The 22,025-nt window shown below is 43.7% G+C and overlaps 2 protein-coding genes across 2 annotated transcripts; one reads left to right on the forward strand and one right to left on the reverse strand.

The window, feature by feature from the left end:
• Window positions 1-12,709: 12,709 nt before the first annotated feature.
• Window positions 12,710-14,067, reverse strand: LOC134214976 (enkurin-like). The gene is made up of 2 exons (XM_062694247.1): window positions 13,170-14,067; window positions 12,710-13,101 (listed from the first exon to the last, which is right to left on the reverse strand). Exons 1-2 carry the CDS (start codon window positions 13,773-13,775, stop codon window positions 12,907-12,909), a joined length of 801 nt encoding a protein of 266 aa, XP_062550231.1. The 5' UTR covers window positions 13,776-14,067; the 3' UTR covers window positions 12,710-12,906.
• Window positions 14,068-14,209: 142 nt separating this feature from the next.
• Window positions 14,210-15,172, forward strand: LOC134214977 (neurogenic differentiation factor 1-like). Its single transcript, XM_062694248.1, has one exon. The coding sequence runs from the start codon at window positions 14,522-14,524 to the stop codon at window positions 15,128-15,130; it is 609 nt and encodes a 202-aa protein (XP_062550232.1). The 5' UTR covers window positions 14,210-14,521; the 3' UTR covers window positions 15,131-15,172.
• Window positions 15,173-22,025: the final 6,853 nt, after the last annotated feature.

The raw sequence follows: 22,025 nt of genomic DNA on the forward strand, positions 1-22,025 counted from the left end.
TCCAGGTGGTTTAGTGGCAACGGGAACAGCCCCTCAAATTTTGCAGTAGCCGGATGATCGAAGGTTTTCAATACCTTGACAGTCTGATATCATCAGATGGCGAGATTGGGATTGACATAGAGGGCTGGCCAGAAAGGCTGGAGCTACCTACGCAAGTTTTCAAAATTTTTGGAGACCCAACCGGATTGATCCATGCACCAAAGTTCGAGTGTACTACTCTATAATGAAAAGTGTTGTGTATAGGCAAAGATTACGCAGATGATGTCTCAAATTTATAATTCGGACAGCCAAGACAGAAAACGTGTAGGATAGGGTAGGATGGGGCAAGATGAGGCGAACCCTCAATGCCTCAAAATAAAAACATTTTAATGTAGCTTTTCAACGTGGATCTATAAGTATAGCTCATAATCTGTAAGCCAGCGGTATGAAATAACAAAAATTCTACTTTTTATTTCATTTTATGTCATTAAAGTAGAAGTCTATTTTTCTGTCAATCAAAAAATGCCGGGGCAAGATGGGCCACCTTTAAATTCTGCAATTAATATTGTTTTTATTCACAATATTAAATTACACACAGATAGATGAGTTTAATGCCAATGATGTTATTGAATAACAAAGGATTTTAAAGCCTCGGATTAAGAAATGGCACTACATTTAAACTCCTTAGCCGTGCGGTAAGACGCGCGGCTACAAAGCAAGACCATGCTGAGGGTGGCTGGGTTCGATTCCCGGTGCCGGTCTAGGCAATTTTCGGATTGGAAATTGTCTCAACTTCCCTGGGCATAAAAGTATCATCGTGCTAGCCTCATGATATACGAATGCAAAAATGGTAACCTGGCTTAGAAACCTTACAGTTAATAACTTTGGAAGGGCTTAATGAACACTAAGCTGCGAGGCGGCTCTGTCCCAGTGTGGGATGTAATGCCAATAAGAAGAAGAAGAAGAAGAAGACTACATTTAAACATGTCTGTAATTTCTTATGAAAACAAGCCGTCCGAGTATTGCTTTTTTAAAGACAAAAAATACACATTTTTAATTAACAAATTACATTCCCAGTGCGGCATTGGACTGAGTCAGACGCATATAGTTTACAGTTTGTATCTCTTCACGCGAATTACTCGAAAAGTGCGCTTTTGTTATTCGGCGCGGTGTGTCTTTTTTGTCGAGTTTCGCAAGGTGAAATCCTGCCGGCTAGAGGGAAGCGGGCTGCATTTGGTAAATCACCAACCGGTGATCAGTGCAGCGCCGTGAATATTTTGGATTGGCTTCCATCATCATACGAGGACGGTCGTAGGTAGCAGCGAAGCAACGACGAAAAGGCTAAGTACCTAAACGCTTTTCATTGTTCGCACATCATACCACGCTTCTGTTCACACAGCGTGGAGTTGGCTTCACTTTTTCTCGAACAGAAATAATCGGCCAGTGCAGAAAGAGTGGGCATTAGCCTGGTTCAAAAAATTATTTTTTTTTCTTAAATAAATTTATTTAAGTTTTTTTTTCGCATACATGGACGAAGCGAGTGGAGGCGATTCGCCTTCAACAGACAATGTTGTTCGCATCGCGATTTTACCAGGCCACATCACCTGGTCCCTGGGTTGTTTATTTCCGGCAGAAAGCGAAAAGCCTTGATTTTCTAGGCATCAAGCGTGATTTGACGCGTCGTTTTCCGAAAACTGATTTTCATCAGATTAATCGGAACAAACTACGTGTAACCGCACCTACATATCAGGATGCAAATGCAATCGCAAAAGACCAACTGTATAATGTAGAATATTTAGTTTATGTGCCCTCGCGAGAGGTCGAAATTGAAGGTGTCATAAACGCAGCGAGCCTGACTTGCAAGGATGTACTTGCAGGAAAAGGTCGTTTAAAGAATGCCCTGCTATCTACTGTGGATATTCTGGATTGCAAGGAGTTGCATTCAGCTACCATGGTAGATGGTAAAAAAGTATTTTCTAAGTCTGGTTCGCTTCGGGTGACGTTCGCCGGTTCGATTCTCCCAAAATATGTAGATATTGAAAATATGTTATTTCCGGTGCGGCTTTTTGTGCCAAGGGTGTTTAATTGTACCAACTGCAAACAGTTGGGGCACACTGCCGAGTTTTGCGACAACAAGCCCCGTTGTGGCAAATGTTTTGAGAAGCATAGGGAGGAGGCCTGCCAACAACAAGCAACAAAATGTGCTTATTGTGGTTTGGATCCTCCCATGGTTTGCAAGAATGCCCGGTGTACAGAAAGCGCACCCAAAAAGTGAAGCGCTCGTTGGTACAGCGCTCCAAGCAGTCGTATGCGGAAATGGTAAAGTCGCAAGACACATCCGCAACTGCCAACGCAACGGCTGCTGTTTCAGCCGCCGTTCAAGTTAGGGATTTTTATGATGTCATTTCCATTGACGAATCGGACTCTGACGTAGCCGATATGGATGATTCTGCGGAGGTACACGTACCCGAAAAGAGGAAGAAACTGTCTTCCCCGGGATTGCGCCGTAAGAAAACAAAAATCATCCCTAGAAGCTTGCCGAAATCTGATGGTAATGGGGGATTATTTAAAATTCCGAAGCAGCCTGTCTATACTGCTCCTTTTGACCCATGTTGCAGTAAGACATTCCCGCCATTGCCTAAAACTGATGTTACAAAGAAACATCAGTCAAGGAATATCTCTGAGCAGAAAACTGCTACTCGCACTTCCAAGAAAAGAATCTCGTCCAAGCGAGGATTGATATCCTTTAAGGACCTTGTGGATCGTATTTTGAACTTATTCAATATTCCGAATTCATTGAGGCCAATCATTGACCTCTTTATTCCAACAGTTGAAAGTTATCTGAAGCAATTGACTGTTTCATGGCCCTTCTTGCAGGACTTGTATCTTTCGATGGATAATACGACCATACAAGATACAATCACTGTTCTGCAGTGGAACTGTCATAGTCTGAAACATAAATTGGACGTGTTTAAGTTTTTAATTCGCAACCTGATTGCGATATATTTGCACTCTGTGAAACATGGCTTTCTTCTGAAGATGAAATCAACTTCCACGATTTTAACATTATTCGCCAAGATCGGAATGATCATTATGGTGGCGTTCTTTTGGGAATCAAAAATGTCACACTTTCTACAGAATTCCCATTCCGACTGTTAATGGTTTAGAAATCGTCGCTTGCCAAGTAAATGTAAAGAATAAAGACCTTTGCATAGCTTCAGTGTATATTCCCCAAATGCCTCACTTAATCGTCGGCATCTTTGGAGCGCAGTCTCTCTTTTATCATCCCCAGTTTTAATACTGGGGATATGAATACACATGGTATTGCATGGGGCGAAACTAGAGACGATAATAGAGCGCCTATTTTCTATGATTTGTGCGACGATTTCAACTTGAATATTTTGAACACAGGCGAAGTAACTCGAATAGGACCTCAAGGTCAGGAAAGTCGAATAGATCTGTCTTTATGCTCTAATTCACTATCATTAGATTGCACGTGGAAGGTAATCCAAGATCCCCATGGTAGTGACCACATGCCGATAGTCACCACAATCAAAAGTGGCTATCAACGATCAGTGCCAGTAAATGTTCCTTTCGACCTCACGAAAAACATTGACTGGCAAAAATTTGCATCGGCGGTAAAATTCGTATTGAATCAACTGATATTCTTCCTCCACTGGATGAGTATCGATTCCTTACCGAATTGATTCATAAAAGCGCACTAGAAGCTCAGAAACGACGCGTTCCAAGTACATCTGTCATAAGAAGACCAGCCACCCCTGGATGGGATGATGAATGTACTAAGTTGTATTCCGAGAAATCTGATGCCTTCAAGGCTTTCCGTAAACACGGAAGGTTCGAGCTTTTCGAAGAGTATTTGAGGCTTGAAAGAAAGCTCAAAAATCTTCTCAAGGCTAAAAAACGTAGGTACTGGCGACGTTTTGTCGAGGGACTATCACGAGAAACCTCAATGACAACACTTTGGAAAACGGCCCGCAGCATGCGGAACCGCATTTCCACCAACGAGAGTGAAGAATACTCCAATCGATGGATATTCAACTTCGCAAAAAAGGTCTGTCCAGATTCCGTACCAGCAGAACTGCTATTTCGAGAATCAGTAGCTGATCCCGGTTCTTTGGGTGGGCCATTTTCAATGCTGGAACTATCTATGTCTCTTCTTTCATCGAATAATTCTTCCCCGGGATGCGATAACATTAAATTCAACCTTCTGAAAAACCTCCCTGATATCGCTAAAAGACGATTACTTGACCTGTACAACTGTTTCATGGAGTACAACATCGTTCCCCCAGAATGGCGACAGGTCAAAGTAATAGCTATTCAAAAGCCTGGGAAACCAGCGTCTAATCACAATTCATACCGACCGATTGCCATGCTATCATGCATGAGAAAATTATTGGAGAAAATGATCCTTTCAAGAATCGACCATTGGGTCGAGCAAAATGCATTACTGTCAAATACTCAGTTCGGTTTTCGAAAAGGTAAAGGAACAAATGATTGTCTAGCGTTGCTCTCTTCAGATATACAGCTGGCCTATGCGCACAAGGAGCAACTGGCTTCAGTTTTCTTGGATTTTAGGGGCGCTTTTGATTCAGTTTCCATAGAAGTACTGTCGGAAAACCTGCACAGTAGTGGAATACCAGTCATTTTAAATAATTTTTTGTACAATTTGTTGTCAGTTAAACATATGAATTTTACTCTCGGCACCCTGACAACTTCCAGAAATAGCTACATGGGCCTTCCCAAGGATCATGTTTAAGTCCCTTGCTTTATAATTTCTATGTTCAAAATATTGACAATTGTTTGGAAGAACAATGCACGCTCAGACAACTTGCAGATGATGCCGTGGTCTCTCTAAGAGGTCCATGTGCAGCTGTCTTGCAAAGACCATTGCAAAGTACCTTAGATAATCTGACTGTTTGGGCCAGACATTTAGGGATCGAGTTTTCACCGCAAAAAACTCAATTGGTTGTGTTTACTAGAAAGCGGAACCCAGCTCAACTGAAACTAAAGCTGTTGAATGATGACATCAACCAATCTTTATCTTCTAAATACCTTGGGGTCTGGTTTGATTCCAAATGTACCTGGAAAACCCATATTGATTATTTGATAGATAAATGCCGGAAAAGAATACATTTTCTACGTTCTATATCCGGAACGTGGTGGGGTGCTCACCCGGAAGACCTCATCAAACTCTATAGAACGACTATTCTCTCTGTTTTAGAGTACGGCTCTTTCTGCTTCCTCTCAGCAGCTGATTGCCACCTAATTAAATTGGAACGTATTCAATATCGTTGTTTGCGTATTGCTCTCGGCTGTATGCATTCAACGCATAACATGAGCCTGGAGGTGCTTGCTGGAGTCACTCCTTTAAAGCACCGTTACTGGGAACTCTCACTTAGAATACTGATCAAATGTGGGACAAGTAACACACTTGTCTTAGAAAACTTCGATAATATGCTTGACCTGGTTCGTCAGTCAAGATTCCTGAGGGTCTACCTCAACTACATATCGTCAGATCTTTGTCTTCCATGTTATAATCTACCTCGAGCTAACTTCATCAACGACAGTTCCTCCATTGAATACGATCTGTCCATGAAACACGCTATTCAAGGAATACCAGATCATCTTCGACAAATATCTATTCCTCCATTTTTTCTGAAAAATATGAACATGTCAATTGCAACAACAGATATTTCACTGATGGTTCTCGCATCAACGGATCCACTGGCTTCGGTGTCTTCAATGTAAATTCAACCACCTTCCGAAAACTTCAGGAACCGTGTTCGGTTTATGTTGCTGAGCTGGCAGCAATTAACTTCGCTTTGGGGATTATTTCCGATCAGCCCGTAGACCATTATTTCATCTTCTCGGATAGTCTTAGTTCTATCGAGGCACTCCGGTCGATGAAACCAGTTAAGCACGCATCTTACTTTCTTACAAAAATAAGAGAGCAGATGCGTAATTTGGTCGAAAGATCATTCAAGATTACCTTTGTATGGGTCCCGTCCCATTGCTTAATCTATGGCAATGAGAAGGCGGACTCGCTAGCAAAGGTGGGCGCACAGGAAGGTGAAGTTTATGATAGACAAATCTCGAATAACGAGTTTTCCCATTAGTCCGTCAGAGTACTCTTCAAAATTGGCAAATGAATTGGTCACACAACGAACTTGGACGGTGGCTATTTTCTATAGTTCCTAAAGTTTCTGCGCGAGCGTGGTTCAGAGGTGAGGACTTGAGTCGAGGCTTCATTCGCGTGATGTCAAGGCTTATGTCCAATCACTATTCACTAAACGCACATCTCCACAGAATAAACCTTGTCGATAGCAACTTATGTAGGTGCGGAGCCGGTTACGATGACATCGATCACGTACCTAGTTTGGTTCTGCTCGGAAATGCCGCCTCCAGAGAGCAACTATTGGATACCCTTGTGGCCCGAGGTAAACAACTCTTAAGGGTGATACGAGGTGTTTTGGGAGATCGCGAGGTGGTTTATATGCAGTCCATCTATGCCTTTCTTTGCTCGGCTGATATCAAAGTCTAATGCCCGTGTTTATCTCTTTCTCAGTTTTTTTTCTCTTGTTCGATTCTGTTCTTCTGTCCCGTGTACCACGAAGCCCTGGCCATCCGGAAGATGTTCCCTGCTGAATTAAAATCGAGCACGACGCCATGCAAAACCGTCTTCAACGCAAACGCCCGGATGAGCAGCTGGAATAACCTAAATCCAAATCCTTACCCCGTCCATCCTGAATTAAGTAAAATATAACCTTGAGTCACCACGAGTATTATGGTCTATGTCCCTTCCCTACTAACGGTTAATGATAAGATGATACAAATTATAAAGATATCATACTTAAGAATTGCGGCTCCGCAAAGTGTCACACACGACTGAGCCTACCAAATAAATGAAATGGTTAAAAAAAAAAAGAAAATTAACAAATTAACATCATTATGCTCAAAAGTAACCTTAAAATGATTACATCAGCAATGAAAAAATATGTTTTGAATACGAAGTAAGTAGTAGTAAAATTCTTCTTTATTTAAACATGTTTTGTTCTACAATTATTTTTAATGTACACTGATCGGCCGGCTTGGCCCTCCAACATAAATTTTAATTATTATTATTATCTGGGAGCTGCGGACTCGATCAAATCCAATTTTCAAGATATTTTGCTTGAAACTCGCAAATTTCCTCTCGGTGTTCAATGTGCACGTTACGATTTTCTCACATTGAATTATCATTGTGTTTATCTTTATAGAATTAATTATAAAGATTTCGTCAATTTACTGCGCCGCATCAATTAACGTGTCGAATATTATATTAATTCATACCCTCCACTTATTTTGAATCCGTCAATATATTTAAAATGACACCAGAAAATTGAAATTTGTTCAAAATTAGCTATATTTAGTATGAGTTGATTTATACGTGTACTCTCTCGGTTGCGCTCAAAATGCACAAAACCTCTCTCGATGCGATGGATACTTTTTGACAGCTTACCTTGGAGATTTTTTGGCACTCGTTTTGACTCTATCCGCAGCTCCCAGATTATTATTATTATGTTTTTACCTAATTTTTAAAATATAATGTATCATGACGGCCTTCTGGAGACGCTAGTGTGTTTTTTTTAAATTTGCTAACCTAACTACTGTAACCAAGTGTTACAACATTTTTAGTTTTTAAAATGTGCTAAATGTATTTTATTATTGTCACGTTTCTAAGGTTGTTAAGTGTTGGGTTAGTAATGTTAATAAATTCAAAAAATTAAATTATTGTTAGTAGCGTTAGTGTTTTTTGTAAATTTGAATTGTATAACAGTGTGGGTACAAAGAGGAGACATGTTGAACATTAGTGGGTGCAACAACACGACATGCAGGCGCGCGCAAATCGAGGAACAAAAGGGGGTGGCAATAAAAGAAAAATCCCATCTTGGGAGTGATTGAGGCGCAATCAGATTCCGCCATCTCTCACTTTAGTTCTGGCGTTCGTGTGCTTCGGATCGAAGATAATTTTCAAAGAAGTGTCCAAGTTATAAATTTAGTGAGTGGTAAAATTATACGGGTGTGTGATTTTTCAATCAGGTACGTGCATAATTTATTGCAGTTCGACCTAAAGCTGACGTAAATCTAATAACTAGTTGCGTTTAGTATGGCATGTGTTAAAAGTTTCCCCCGTTGCCCTCACAGGACCTTTTCTGGTACCTCACGGTACAACGCCATTTTGTATGCCAACCTACGGTTGGCGAAGCACACGATCGGCCTAGTGGTCCCTAGCTGGCCACTACGCCTAAACCGTAAAGGACATCGAAACGCTCTAGCCGTGCGCGGCTATAATTCGTCAAAGAGCGATTCCTCGGGCCCGAATCGGCGCCCTAACCGTAAAAGAGGACCCCTCTCGGCAGAGTCATTCCGGTATCGTCCTGGGCTCTGTCGATGTAAGCCAAAGAGGGAAGACGCCAGTGTGAGAAGCAGATCGCACCGTCAAGCCAAGACGATCTGCTATCCGATCCACCAGATACTCCTTCCGACTACTACCACCACCTTCGCCGGAGGCCCAACCAGACGGCAAAATCTTTGGCGAGCGCTCGTCCATTGCCATCGAGAACACCAGTAACGCAGTTTCAACAGCAGCAGTACTGGTACGTCCCTCATCCCCACAACTTCTAATAAAACACCCACTGTACACATAATCAATAGTTCGTTCAAATTAATTTCCACCCACACTTCAGAAATAGTATATTTAATAAAAACCATAGTTTCCACCCAAATAGCTAGTTTAAAAATAACCTGAGTAAGGTGACAATAAGGTGCACGTTGTTCGCGAAGCCCCTCCGATTGCCCAGTAGTAAGCCGACCTTGAGACCCAGTTCGAGGGGTCACTTGCTATTGAAAAGTTTACCGCGAGCTAGAGAAGGGTTAAACTACTATGTACACTAATATTTACAATAAAAATTTGATAACCTAGATTGGAACTAGCGCACTAATTGGAGCCTGATCCGAATGCAAGCAACGGCCCCTAAACTTTTCTATACACTCACCATAGCGTTCATGTAAGGTTTTTATTCCGGCCAGACGGTGGACCTCGGATGTTCTTGTCCTGGGAGGGGTGTTGAGGATCATCCTCAGGAATTTGTTTTGGACCCGTTGAAGTTTGAGGTGGTGGGTTTTAGCACAGCTCTCCCAGACCGGCATGCACAGCTCTCCCAGACCGGCATGACCGGCATTCGATCACAGGGAGGATGATTTCCTTGTAGACAGCAAGCTTATTTTTCAGGGACAATGACGACCGGCGGTTGATCAAATGGTACAGTAGTTTCAACAAAACGTTATACTTTGTCACCGTTTTGTCAACCTGTTGCCTGAAAATAAGCTTGCTGTCGAGGGTCAAGCCAAGGTAGTCGGCCTCATTGGCCCATTCCACAGTCGTACCATTGAGGATGATTTTACAGTCCCCAGGCGGAACATGTCTAGGGGATTTGGAGTGGGGGAATATGATGACCTGGGTCTTCGCCGCGTTGATACAGATCTTCCAGCTGGTGAGGTACTCTGTCAGGGCATCCAGGCCTCGTTGGAGTTTTGCCACTAGCGCTCTGATCACTCTACCGTTGTAGACGATGGAGGTGTCATCTGCGAACAGAGACAGAATGCCGCCTTCTGGACGTTCTGGCATGTCGGAGGTGAACAGATTGAAAAGCAGGGGCCCGAGGATACTGCCCTGGGGGACGCCTGCGACGATGTTGTGCGCATTGGAACTCGCTCCGCTGATTGAGACCCGGAATGTCCTTGCCGACAGGTAATTGTTGATGATTTTCACCAGGTAGCTGGGAAGATTGTAGCGTTGTAGTTAGTACACCAGGCCATCATGCCATACATTGTCAAATGCCTTCTCGACATCGATTAAGGCCATGGCGGATGTTTTTGAGACAAACTTGTTCCGTCTGAGGACGTTGGTAACTCGAGTCAGTTGGTGTACAGTTGACCGACCGCGTCGGAAACCAAACTGTTCCTCGAGCAAGATGTTGAGATTTTCGGCAGACTCAAGTAACCGGTGATGAATAGCTTGGATAACCCTGAGAGAAGGCTGATGGGACGATAACTTCTGGGGGAGGAAGGATCCTTCCCAGGCTTCCGGATGGGGATGACTTTCGCTGACTTCCAGGACGATGGGAAGTAGCTGAGCCGGAGACACTGATTAAAGATCAGCGAGAGGTGCTCAAAGAACGGAGCACTCATGTGTTTGAGCTCGAGATTCAGGATGCTATCGAAGCCTGGGGCCTTCATGTTCTTCGACGATTTGATATAGGCCGTCAATTCGCCAGCTGAGATCTCCAACTCCTCCGAGAAGTCGTTGGGAATCAAATGGATGTTGTTAGCATGCTCGTTGACGGCTGCTTCGTGTGGACTAAAGATGTTCTGCCCAAGATTGTGTGAGCTGACGAAGTGACGACCTATTTCAGCGACCTTCTCTGCAGGAGTTATCAAGCGATCCTTAGAGCCATTATTGTCTAGTGGGATCAAAGGTGGAATGGGCCGAGGCTTGGATTTTAGTATTTTGGTCATTTTCCAGGACGGCTTAGCATAATCTGGGAGAGTGCGGATCTTATTTGAGAAATCGTTATTTTTGAGGTCCACCATTCTGGCCTGGATAATTTTAGTGATTCGATTGCAGCGTGCCTTAAGTTCAGGCAGTCCAGTACGCGAGTGACATTCCGCAATCGAATCAAATCTTTGGTGAGTGTATCGATGTTTAAGGAGTTGCTTACCTGCCGAGCCGTCGGTACATGTTGCTCCCGGGCCGCCGTGATCGCCTCCTCAATAGCGCAAAGCTGGCGGTCGATACTTTCCGGCGTCTCCGGACGCACCTCGTAATCGACGGTGTTATCGACGCACTGCTGGAACCGCTGCCAGTTCACTCGGTGGTAGTTCCGCCGTAACTGCTGGTGCCGATTGACCGAGGAGCCCAGTTCCGCCACCACCGGATAGTGATCCGAACTGAGCTCCTGGTAGACAACCGGCTGCGAGACGTGGTCACTCAGGTTTGTTATGTAGAGGTCGAGGGTTGGTGATTTCGACACCGATGGCCTCGATGACACTTAGCTGGAAGCTTGGAAGCAGACGACAGTTGATGTTGTAGCGAAGAGCGATGGCCACACCACCTCCCCTGGTCGGCCGGTCGAGGCGCACGATACCGAAGTCCGGGATGTTGACGTTCACCTCCGGTTTTAGGTGCGTTTCGAACGCCACGTCCATTTCCTTTTCCTCAAGGAAATCCTTCAGCTCAATTATTTTGCTCTTTAGCGAGCAAGCGTTCCAGTTGACCAGGCCCACCCTAGCAGCCATTTTCAATGATGAACATGCCAAGTGTGAAGACCTGGTCGAAGCGGGTTTTGCAGCCGCGCAGTCGAGTGGCGAGCTGCGCGAAGATCGGCATCAGTTGCTCCGGAGTGTACAGCGGGGCAGATTCTTCCGGTGGGACGGCTTCGTTCTCCGACTGCCGACGGAACCCAGAAGGAGGGAGCAGGGGCCATTCGCTGGTGGATGGTGCCGACGATGTTGGAGCTTGGACCGATGCAGCTGCCGCTGCCAGTCGCTTGTGCGGCTGTAGCGGTGGGAATATTGGAATCACACGACGGGCAGCCGGGATGGCTGGAAAGTACACCTCGTTGATAACAGGAGCACGGTTCTTCTTCGAAATGGTCCTGGTGGAAGCCTTCTTCCGGATTTCCAGGAACTCGGCTCGCTTCGGGCAGCCCTTTGTAGTGGCCCGATGTTTGTCGCCACAGTTGGCGCACTTGGGATCGGCCACCTACATTTTGTCGCACTGGTCAGTCGGATGGGGTTCACCACATTTGTTGCAGTGCGGCTTTATGTGGCAGTTCCTGGTGCCGTGCCCGAAATTGAAGCAGTTGGTGCATTGCGTGACATCGCGGTGCACTGGCCGATATCGCTCCCAGTCAACGACGGTGTAATTTATAACGCCAACCAGCTTCAGGTCCTTCCAGGTAGGGGGCCGTACACATATTACGTAAGCACTTATGGGGGGAGGGGGGTCGGTCAATATCTTACGCTCCATATAAATAATTTCATTTGTATGAAAAAAATCTTACATGGGGGGAGGGGGGATCGAAAAACGCAGAAAAATTGCTTACGTAATAAGTGTACGACCCCTAGTGGAGCCGTGCTCCAGATGGATGAGGCAAAACTAGTTGCGATATCTTCTCGCCTTGTCTTGACGAGTGATCTTGGGGGCGGCCATTGGTTTCAGTCCGCTACTTTCCAGCTCTGCTTGGAGCTCCTCCTCCTTCATGTCGGGAAGTCCTCACAGCAAAGCCTTGAGCGGCTTCGTGCCGGGGTGGTCATGAGTGTAGTACTCATACTTATGGACCTCGAGGAACTCCACGATTGTTGCGATTGCTGCTTCTTCCTCTTTTTCGGCGGATTGCCGGCGTCATCAAGCGGCAACGGCGAGAATACGTTGCTCTGCAAAAGCTGTTTGGAGGGCTGTCTCGAACTGAGGATTTTGAATACGAACTATGTCCTTAGTATGTGCTGACCCATCTTGCCCCATTTGCAAGTTCGTGTTAGAATGTCTAATTTTCGATCAAATTTATTTATTTCAATGCAGTTGGTACGGGGTCGGAAATTTCGGATACCATCTTTTCTGTTTAGTCTTCTTCTTCATGCAATATTAGACTGCTAATTGAAATATCGATTCTTTTAAGTATACGGAAGATTTTTTCAGATTTATTGCACAATTCACATACTACCGCTAAAATCGAAATCACTCGAAAACACACGTTATTAGTTTTAGTAGAGAAAAAATATTACGAGTCTTACTATATGAAAGCTGAAAATATCAAAATAGAGAACACCCTCCTGGAACACTTCCGGTTATGTACTTCACTTTTGTTAAGGCAGCTGTTTGTCTTCGTCATCGCTGTAGACATAGATGTAGGGGCTGCTCTCCATCATCAGGATGTCCTTCTCCAGCTCCTTCAGACCTTTTTCCAATTTGGCTTTGCGGATCATTTTAGGCACGGTATCAATCAACAATGGAAGACTTTGGTACTCCCGCTGAAGATTTTCCCAGTTTTTCTTCAACCCCTGAAATGTGCAACAATAAGATAAAATTCTGTAGTTGGGAATCACTAAACTGCACTCAATAAGCTGACCTTCAACAGTTCCAGCCGTTCCTCCTGCGAAATCGCCGAACAGGCGGACTTCTGTTCAGCCATCTTGTCCATCAGCCGTTGCTTCTGCGCTTCCAAGTCCTTCTTGCGTCGGTGGAGATACTCCGGGACCTTGCCGTACTTCGGTTGACACATGTAAACCGGTACCAGGCCCGACTTTTCCAGATCGTGAAAATCTCCTTTCCTTGTATCCGCGTAGCGTGGTCGAACCTTCTTCGGGTTGGCACAAGCCACCTTTTTGATGTTCTCGACCTTGAAATCGACGCACTTCAGTATCTGCTGCCGGGAGGCATCCAGATCTTCTTTTTTCGGCACAGGGGGTTTGTGATCGGCACAAAGACGAACCGGAGCCGATTTTGTAGCCCGAAAGCGGATCCCGCAGTTCTTTTTGAGAAACTCGTCCGGTTTTTGCAGAGGAATTTTGGCGTAGCCCATCGTGCGATGGGCATCCTTGCTAGACTTTGTTTCTCGGCGGACCTGGTGTTCAAAGCGCGAGTGATAGAGCGGCGGTTTCGGTGGACGTTCAGGCGGTTTCTTCTCCACGTTGTAGATGTTTTCGTTATGATGATAAATGTTGATGATGGACATGACGATGGCTGGACTCTATTATTGGGCTGTTTTCAACCCGAAACAGGTGGAAGAACTCGATAATCTGATGAGAAAGTCCCAGAAGTTTGCAAATCTTACGAGTGTCAAATTATTTGGTGCAAATAAACAAAAGCCCGGTCCATAGCAACCGACGATGACCCTGAATGGCAAACACAAATGGTTCCACCTTGGTAACTGCGATACCACCGGGAATTTAGTTTGGCGGGAAATTGGTCGGTCATGCGCGTTAGGAATTTAATTTTCAGGGCTGGTAAATCTGGGTTATTGACATAAATACGAAGTTTGAATAAAACTGTGAAATATTGATTTGCTAGTTACATGGCATGAATTGCAATTTGATAATTACAGTATTTATTTTTTTTACGAAATTTTGAAAAATTAATTAGGTGCAAATCTTATAGAATGTTATGAGACGAGTCGCATTCGTTTGAATTATTTTCAAAAGTGCATTTCAACAAAAACAAGAATATTACTTCTATAAGAGTATCTATGGAATGTTAACCCAACAGCCCTGCGCAGTCAGAAATGTGGTCAAGGCATCCGGATCTGGGGAAAACTGTAACTGTTCCATGGACACACTCAACATGTCAGCACTTTTTATGACAGCCAATTAAACAAAACCAATATAAGCTCTTATCACTCGAGTACCGCTCGTTTGCATAAGCCTGATAAGGATTGGAAAATTAGATTAACGCGGAAAATGCCTCCGCTAATCGATACAAACTATGGAGGGTGAAAAGCTCCCCGATAAATATGCAATCAGTTCCAACATGAAGACCTTTCAGCCCAGAGCATCGTCCCGGAAGTCAACACTGGTGGCCAAAGAAGCCACCAAACGGTTCAAAGCCAATCAACGGGAACGCAACCGGATGCATGGCCTAAATGATGCGTTGGATCGCCTCCGGCGTTGCCTTCCACTACCTCAGCTGTACAGCGTGATCGTCAAGTGCGACCAAACGGTCCCGCAAAAGCTGTCCAAGATTGAAACGCTGCGTTTGGCGAAGAACTACATCTGCTTGCTGTCGGAGGCGCTGCGTCGCAACCGAGCCTTGGATCGCGACGTACTCATGGATACGTTGTCGCTCCGGTTGAGTCAAAACACGTGCAATCTGCTGCGGACTCGGCTGAAGCTGGATGACGATTTGAAGGCAGCACTGGTGGAACCCGGTTGTCATCACAGAGATCCGTACGACTGCCGATGCGAGGGATTGTCCAGTTTCGGATATTGCAGGGCCGGGATTAGAATCGTGAGGGAGACAGGCGGTGCTTTGTACGAATATGTGGATGAGCAATGTTCTTGCGTTGCCAAATGTTTCAGATTGCAAACTCTGTAAAAGGTTTTGTATGACAAATATAAATGAAAGGAAAAAACACTGAGTTAGTTTATTTTGTTACGACCAAAAGCGTATCCTACAATCTTTGCAGATCTTTCAAAATGTTGTAATTGTGAGTACTTTTAGTTTGGTTGAACATCATCAAATAATGTGATGTTAATCAGATAATAATTCTGATTTCGGCTGTCTTTCCTTGATTTTTACAATTAATAAAATTCTTAATGTATATGCTGATTACAATCTAATTATCACAGTAAATTAGTTCTGCTTCTACATCCGTGAACAATGATTTTTCCATCACATCACCTCTCGCAAGAGTGACGAAAATTCAGTCTCATATAACGAGAGGGCAACGGTACCCATAGTGGAGTTATTAGTAGATTAACAAAAGATTTTTTTTTAAATTGATATTAATGGGAAATTTAATGTTTTAATATCTTAGCCAATAGATAAACTAATAAACTTGCTAACAAAAATGAAAAATGTCATTTACCATCAAAAATTACCAAATATCGCTTGCACTACTAATGGGTACACTGTTCCTTTAGTGGCGGTAAAAAAGAACTTTGGTCCTAATAGTTTTGGTTCTAATAGTTTCTTATGATACTCGCCACTATTGGTACAGTTGCACCACTATCGGTGCAAGGGAGTCAATGTTATTAGCACTTCCACAGTTTTTAACTGCGAGGTTTCTGAGCCAAGGTACCATTTTTGCATTCGTATATTATGAGGCTGACATGATGAAACTATTATGCCCAGGGAAATCGTGACAATTTCAAATCAGAAAATTTCCTAGACCTACACCGGAAATCGAACCCAGCCACCCTCAGCATGGTCTTGCTTTGTAGCCGCGGGTCTTATTGTTAGGCTAAGGAGGGCTCCTGGGACTTTCCATCGCTCTACGGATTCAATATCTAAGTACTACATAAATAACGGGTAGCCACTAAATAGCAGGAATGAAAAGAATGGTTCGGGAAGAAAACTAAAGAGAAGTACAGTTCAATCTGATATATAAAAAAAATTGGTCTTGATCTATAAACTGAGATTGCCATGCAACGTAATTTAATCTTGCAGATATCACATGACCGTTGGACGGCGGCCATTTCAGGATGATGCTTCTGATCCTATTGATGAGTTGCTTCGTGTCTTTGGCCTTCCAATCACCTTTGAATACAATGGAGCTCGGTCTACTTGAAATCCTTTAACAGTTTTCGAAACATTTTCACGTTCAAAATTGTCCACCGTGTACTTTTCCCACGATCTTTGTTTCCTCGAAAAAATGGTATACAATCCTTCTTGTTTTGACGGCATGTTTGAAACAACTGAACATGTTGGAGTAAACAATGCTGTCTAATGAGCAGCTCGAAGTAACTCAAAATTATTCCTATCCCTCCCTAGAAAAAAATTAGCCCCCTAGGATTGAAAAGTTGAAAAAGTGAAAAAGTTTGAACACATCTTCCATATTCGAGCTATCATAATGAAATAAGTGGAGGACAAATGAGCTTGTTTCTTACTTATGAGAAAGATTCCTGTGTGGGAGTGAAATTACATTTGGTGTTGTAATTATAAAATGCAATGGAAACATCAAAGTAAGCTTGATATGAACCAGATATGAACCACAACAGAGAGCCACCAAAATATCTATCAAAGTAATCTTGGTACTTTGCCAGCAATCAAAAACATGTGGTCAACCATCACAGACTGGAGTAACAGTTTATCAGGAGACTTCTGCTAACCTAGCAGCATGATAATCTCCACAATTCTCATCAGCATTCAAGAAGGATTCTCATCAGAATCCGAGAAGAATTATCATTGGAATCTCTAAAGAATTACTTTCAGAGTCATCGAAGTATTGCAAGCGGAATCGAGAAGAATTCACACTGGATTCCTTCCGGTATCGTTGAGGGATACCCTTGGGAATCTATGGGGTATACCCATCATAATCCATGGAGGATTTCAGAATCTCTCGTTGATTTGCTTCGAAACTCCTCCGGAGTCGTTCGAAGATTTGTTCCCTTCGGAGTCACTGATGGATTATTTACGGAATCCCTGGAGGATTAATTCGGAGTCCCTCGAAGTTTTGGCTCGGGATCCCTCGACAGATTGCTTCAGGATTCTTTCAACAAGTTTCTTATACATCTGATCTCTGGAACATTGCCTATGAAATCCCTTGAAAGCCTATGAAATCACGTTGGAATTCTTCGAGAATTTCCGACGGAATCTCTGGAACAGTCCCGTTGGAACTTTTGCAACATTCCCGTTCCAATTCCTGGATTATTCCTGTCTGTATTCCTGTAGAGTGGAGGATATCTAGAAGATTCTCATTAGAATTAATGTAACATTCTCGTCGGAATCTGGAGGATTCCCGTCGACATCCCGGGAGGTTTCGGAATTCCTGGAACATTCCATTTGGACTCCCTGGAACATTCCTTTTGGAATCCCTGGTGGATTGGCTTCAGAATCCCTGGAGGTACTCTTCGGTATGCTTGGGGGATTCCCTTCGAAATCTCTGGAGATTACCGTCGGAATCACTGAAGGATTCTCATCCTCAATCCCTGGAAGAATGTCGCATCATTTTTTTTTCATTTGAGATAGATGGAATATTTATGCAAAAATATTCACTGCCTGCCACTGCCATATGCAAAAATATTCACTGCCTCGATGGGAGCCTGACGGCGAACCATCACATATTGTACTTTGAGTGTGCGGGACAAAGCTGAGTGCTACTATACATTTAGACGCAATAGCCATATCAATTTGAGTCGTTGTAGCAATCATCGGCAGGTTAATAAACACACCTTGATACTGTGAGCTACAACGACAAGTCGAGTCAAGTACGAGACACTGAAGACGACCTTACAGTTGAGGTCAAAATACGTATATGTAAAAGTAATACGAGGTGCTGGAATTAAATGGAATTGTACTAAACTCGTCTTATGACAGCAAATTCCCAGCACCAGGCACGTAGCCGAACTCTCGCAATCCATTTTCAGAACAAACATATTTTTGTACAATGCCAACCAAGTAGGATGAGTATTTAGTATTGTCTGGCTCCTACACACTTGCTTCATCAGCAACTGCGTCTGATGAAGTAGGGTTGTGTGAGGTTGATGCCGCTCAACTTCTGAGACGAGCAGACCTGTTTTCGATTGCGCTCTCCGAAAGTCAAGCGATTACTGGGTGTCTACTCATCTGTAAAAACAAAATTCCCTGATTTTTCCAGGTTTTTTCCAGGTGTTTTACATTAATTTCCAGGCAAAAACAAACGTGCCATATATAGATTTTAGCAGCAAAATAATCAATTCAAAAAAGTAAATATTGCGAAAAATATTATTTTAAAGAATATTTTGGTGGCTTCACAAAAACAATGTTGTAAATTACTTAAGAAATTCCTCCAGGAATTCCTTCGCAAGTTCACCCAGAAATTGCTTCAGCCATTCAATCAAAATTCCTTCAGGAATCACATAGGAAATTCCTCCAGGTATTCCTTTGAAAATTTCTCCATAGATTCCATCGGAAAATCCTCCGGATTTTAAGAATTGCTTCAGAACTTCCTCCAGGATTTAATTTGAAAATTTCTTTGCTAAAACTTTAGAAAACATCTCAAGGAATTGTTTCGGAAATTCCTTTAGAGATGCATTTAGTGATTCCTTCACGATTTTTTTAATTCCTTTATGTGTTTGTTCGGGAATGTATTGTGAAAATCCTTCGGAAATACCTTTATAAAATACTTTGCAGATTTCTTCAGACATTCTGACATTTTTTTATGAATTTCTTTGGAAACTTTTTTTAAAGAGACTTAAGAAAACTTCTTAAGGAAATGTTCCGGAAATATGTTTGGGAATTTCTTCAGGAAATCATTCAGAACTTCTTAGGAAAACTCCTTCAGGAAATGTGGTGGTGCAAAAATATGAGATTGCTGGGTCCATGAAGTTAGGCATTAGAACGTTAGGCAAATACCTTATGTCGTGGGCTGTTTTGTGGCATTTTATGCTTAACATCCTTTATGCCTAACGTACTCATGCCTAACGTCCTTATACCTGTTCGCGTGACCAACATCTAGTTTGCTTGGACCTAGCAGCCAAGGTACCAGTACAATAAGTGTCAAACGGCCAAGTTATAAGACATTGCACGTACTGCTTTGTATCTTTCTCACTGCAAAGATATTAGAAAACAACATGTCAAATTTCATGAAGAACGAAAGAGAGAGAGAGAGAGAGATTCGTTCGTGTAGTGCCCTATAGCCTATTCAGATTACGCCATTTATGATCATAAATATCATGATAAACAACAACCTGATGCCATCCCCATACATTAAATTTTCTTTCTCCGCTTTAATACGATATTTATTACGATAAATAATCTAATCGTAATCTGAATAGGCTATTAAGCTTATTGAAGCATATTAAGGCATAATTTCAATGGTTTCAGCGCAACTAGCATTCTATTACTGCTTTACTGTTAAAACCTTTGGAAAATGCTTCGGATATATTTTTTAAAATTCATTGGGATTTTTTAGGAACTCATTCAGAAATATCTTGAGGAAAACTTTAGATAACACCTAGAGAAGTTTTTTTGGATATTTTGCTTTAAAGAATTCTTTAAAAATACTTCGAGAATACCTTTAGCACAGTGTTTTTAGAAAGTGTTTCTCTGTGTTTTTAGAAACTCCTTTGAAAAATAAATCCATTCGGGAATCCTTTGGCTATTCTTCCATGAATTACTTTAGCAAAAATCCTTCACAAATCATTCATTTCATTTATTTAGTTTACATCTAAACAAAAGATATTTTAGTTACTAGATAAAGATTGTCGCTTCGGTTCCCTATGTTCTGCTGTCCGAAACATGTGTGGTACTGGTACATACCTGTCAAATCGTATGCATTTTCCTTCGTTGACATTTAGCTCCCCTATCCTCGCCAGCAAAAGATGTTCCGGACAGCGACGACAGCGACAATATTTATCTAGTAACTAAAATATCTTTTATCTAAACAGATAACACTGAATCAACAATTTGACGCCACAATACACGGTTCGAGGCCGCCTCTCTCCATCCTCGAATACGCCCCACGCTCGCCAAGTCGTTTTGCACCTGGTCTGCCCATCTCGCTCGCAGAGCTCCACGCCGTCTCGTACCTGCCGGATCGGAAGCAAACACCATCTTTGCAGGGTTGCTGTCCGGCATTCTTGCAACATGTCCTGCCCATCGTACCCTTCCGGCTTTAGCTACCTTCTGGATACCGGGTTCGCCGTAGAGTTGGGCGAGCTCATGGTTCATTATTCGACCGCAGTTTCTTTTGGAGCCCGCAGTAGGCCCGACTTCCACAGATGATGCGCCTTCGTATTTCACGACTAACATTGTTATCAGCCGTTAGCAAGGATCCGAGGTAGACGAATTCCTCGACCACCTCGAAGGTATCCTCGTCTATCGTAACACTGCTTCCCAGGCGGACCCTGTCGCGCTCGGTTCCGTCCACAAGCGTGTACTTTGTCATTGACGCATTCACCACCAGTCCAACTTTTATTGCTTTCCGTTTCAGGCGGGTGTACAGTTCCGCCACCTTTGCAAATGTTCGGCCGACAATGTGCATGTCATCCGCGAAACAAATAAATTGACTGGATCTGTTGAAAATAGTACCCCGGCTGTAACACCCGACTCTCCGCATGACACCTTCTAGCGCAATGTTGAACAACAAGCACGAAAGACCATCACTTTATCTTAGTCCCCAGCGCGATTTGAACGAACTGGAGTGTTCGCCCGAAATCTTCTCACAGTTTTGCACACCATCCACCGTTGCTTTGATCAGTCTGGTAAGCTTCCCAGGGAAGCTGTTCTCGTCCATAATTTTCCATAGCTCTACGCGGTCTATACTGTCGTATGCCGCCTTGAAATCAACGAACAGATGGTGCGTTGGGACCTGGTATTCACGGCATTTTTTAAGGTTTTGCCGTACAGTAAAGATCTGGTCCGTTGTCGAGCGACCGTCAACGAAGCCGGCTTGATAACTTCCCACGAACTCATTCACTAATGGTGAGTGGTGACAGACGACGGAAGATGATCTGGGATATCACTTTGTAAGCGGCATTGAGGATGGTGATCGCTTGAAAGTTCTCACACTCCAGCTTGTCGCCTTTCTTGTAGATGGGGCATATAACCCCTCCTTCCACTCCTCCGGTAGCTGTTCGGTTTCCCAGATTCTGACTATCAGTTTGTGCAGGCAAGTGGCCAGCTTTTCCGGGGCCATCTTGATGAGCTCAGCTCCGATACCATCCTTACCAGCTGCTTTATTGGTCTTTAGCTGTTGAATGGCATCCTTAACTTCCCTCAAGGTGGGAGCTGGTTGGCTTCCATCGTCCGCTAAACTGACGTAGTCATCTCCTCCGCTGCCTTGACTTTCACTGCCTGTACTCTCAGCGCCATTCAAATGTTCCTCGTAGTGCTGATTCCACCTTTCGATCACCACATATTCGTCCGTCAAGATGCTCCCATTCTTACACATTTCGGCTCGCGGCACGAAGCCTTTGCGGGATGCGTTGAGCTTCTGATAGAACTTGCGTGTTTCTTGAGAACGGCACAGCTGTTCCATCTCCTCACACTCCGCTTCCTCCAGGCGGCGTATCTTCTCCTGAAAAAGGCGGGTCTGCTGTCTCCGCTTCCGTCTATAACGTTCCACGTTCTTCCGGGTACCTTGCTGCAGCGTGACCGCCCGCGCTGCGTCCTTCTCCTCCAGAATCTGTCTGCTCTCTTCGTAGAACCAATCGTTCCGTCGACTTCGTCCAATATACCCGACGTTGTTTTCCGCTGCGTCGTTAATGGCTGCTTTAACTGTATTCCAGCAGTCCTCAAGAGGGGCCCCATCGAGCTCACCCTCTTCCGGCAACGCTGCCTCGAGATG

The sequence above is a fragment of the Armigeres subalbatus genome, chromosome 2 (genome assembly GCF_024139115.2).
Source record: "Armigeres subalbatus isolate Guangzhou_Male chromosome 2, GZ_Asu_2, whole genome shotgun sequence".
NCBI lineage: Eukaryota > Metazoa > Arthropoda > Insecta > Diptera > Culicidae > Armigeres > Armigeres subalbatus.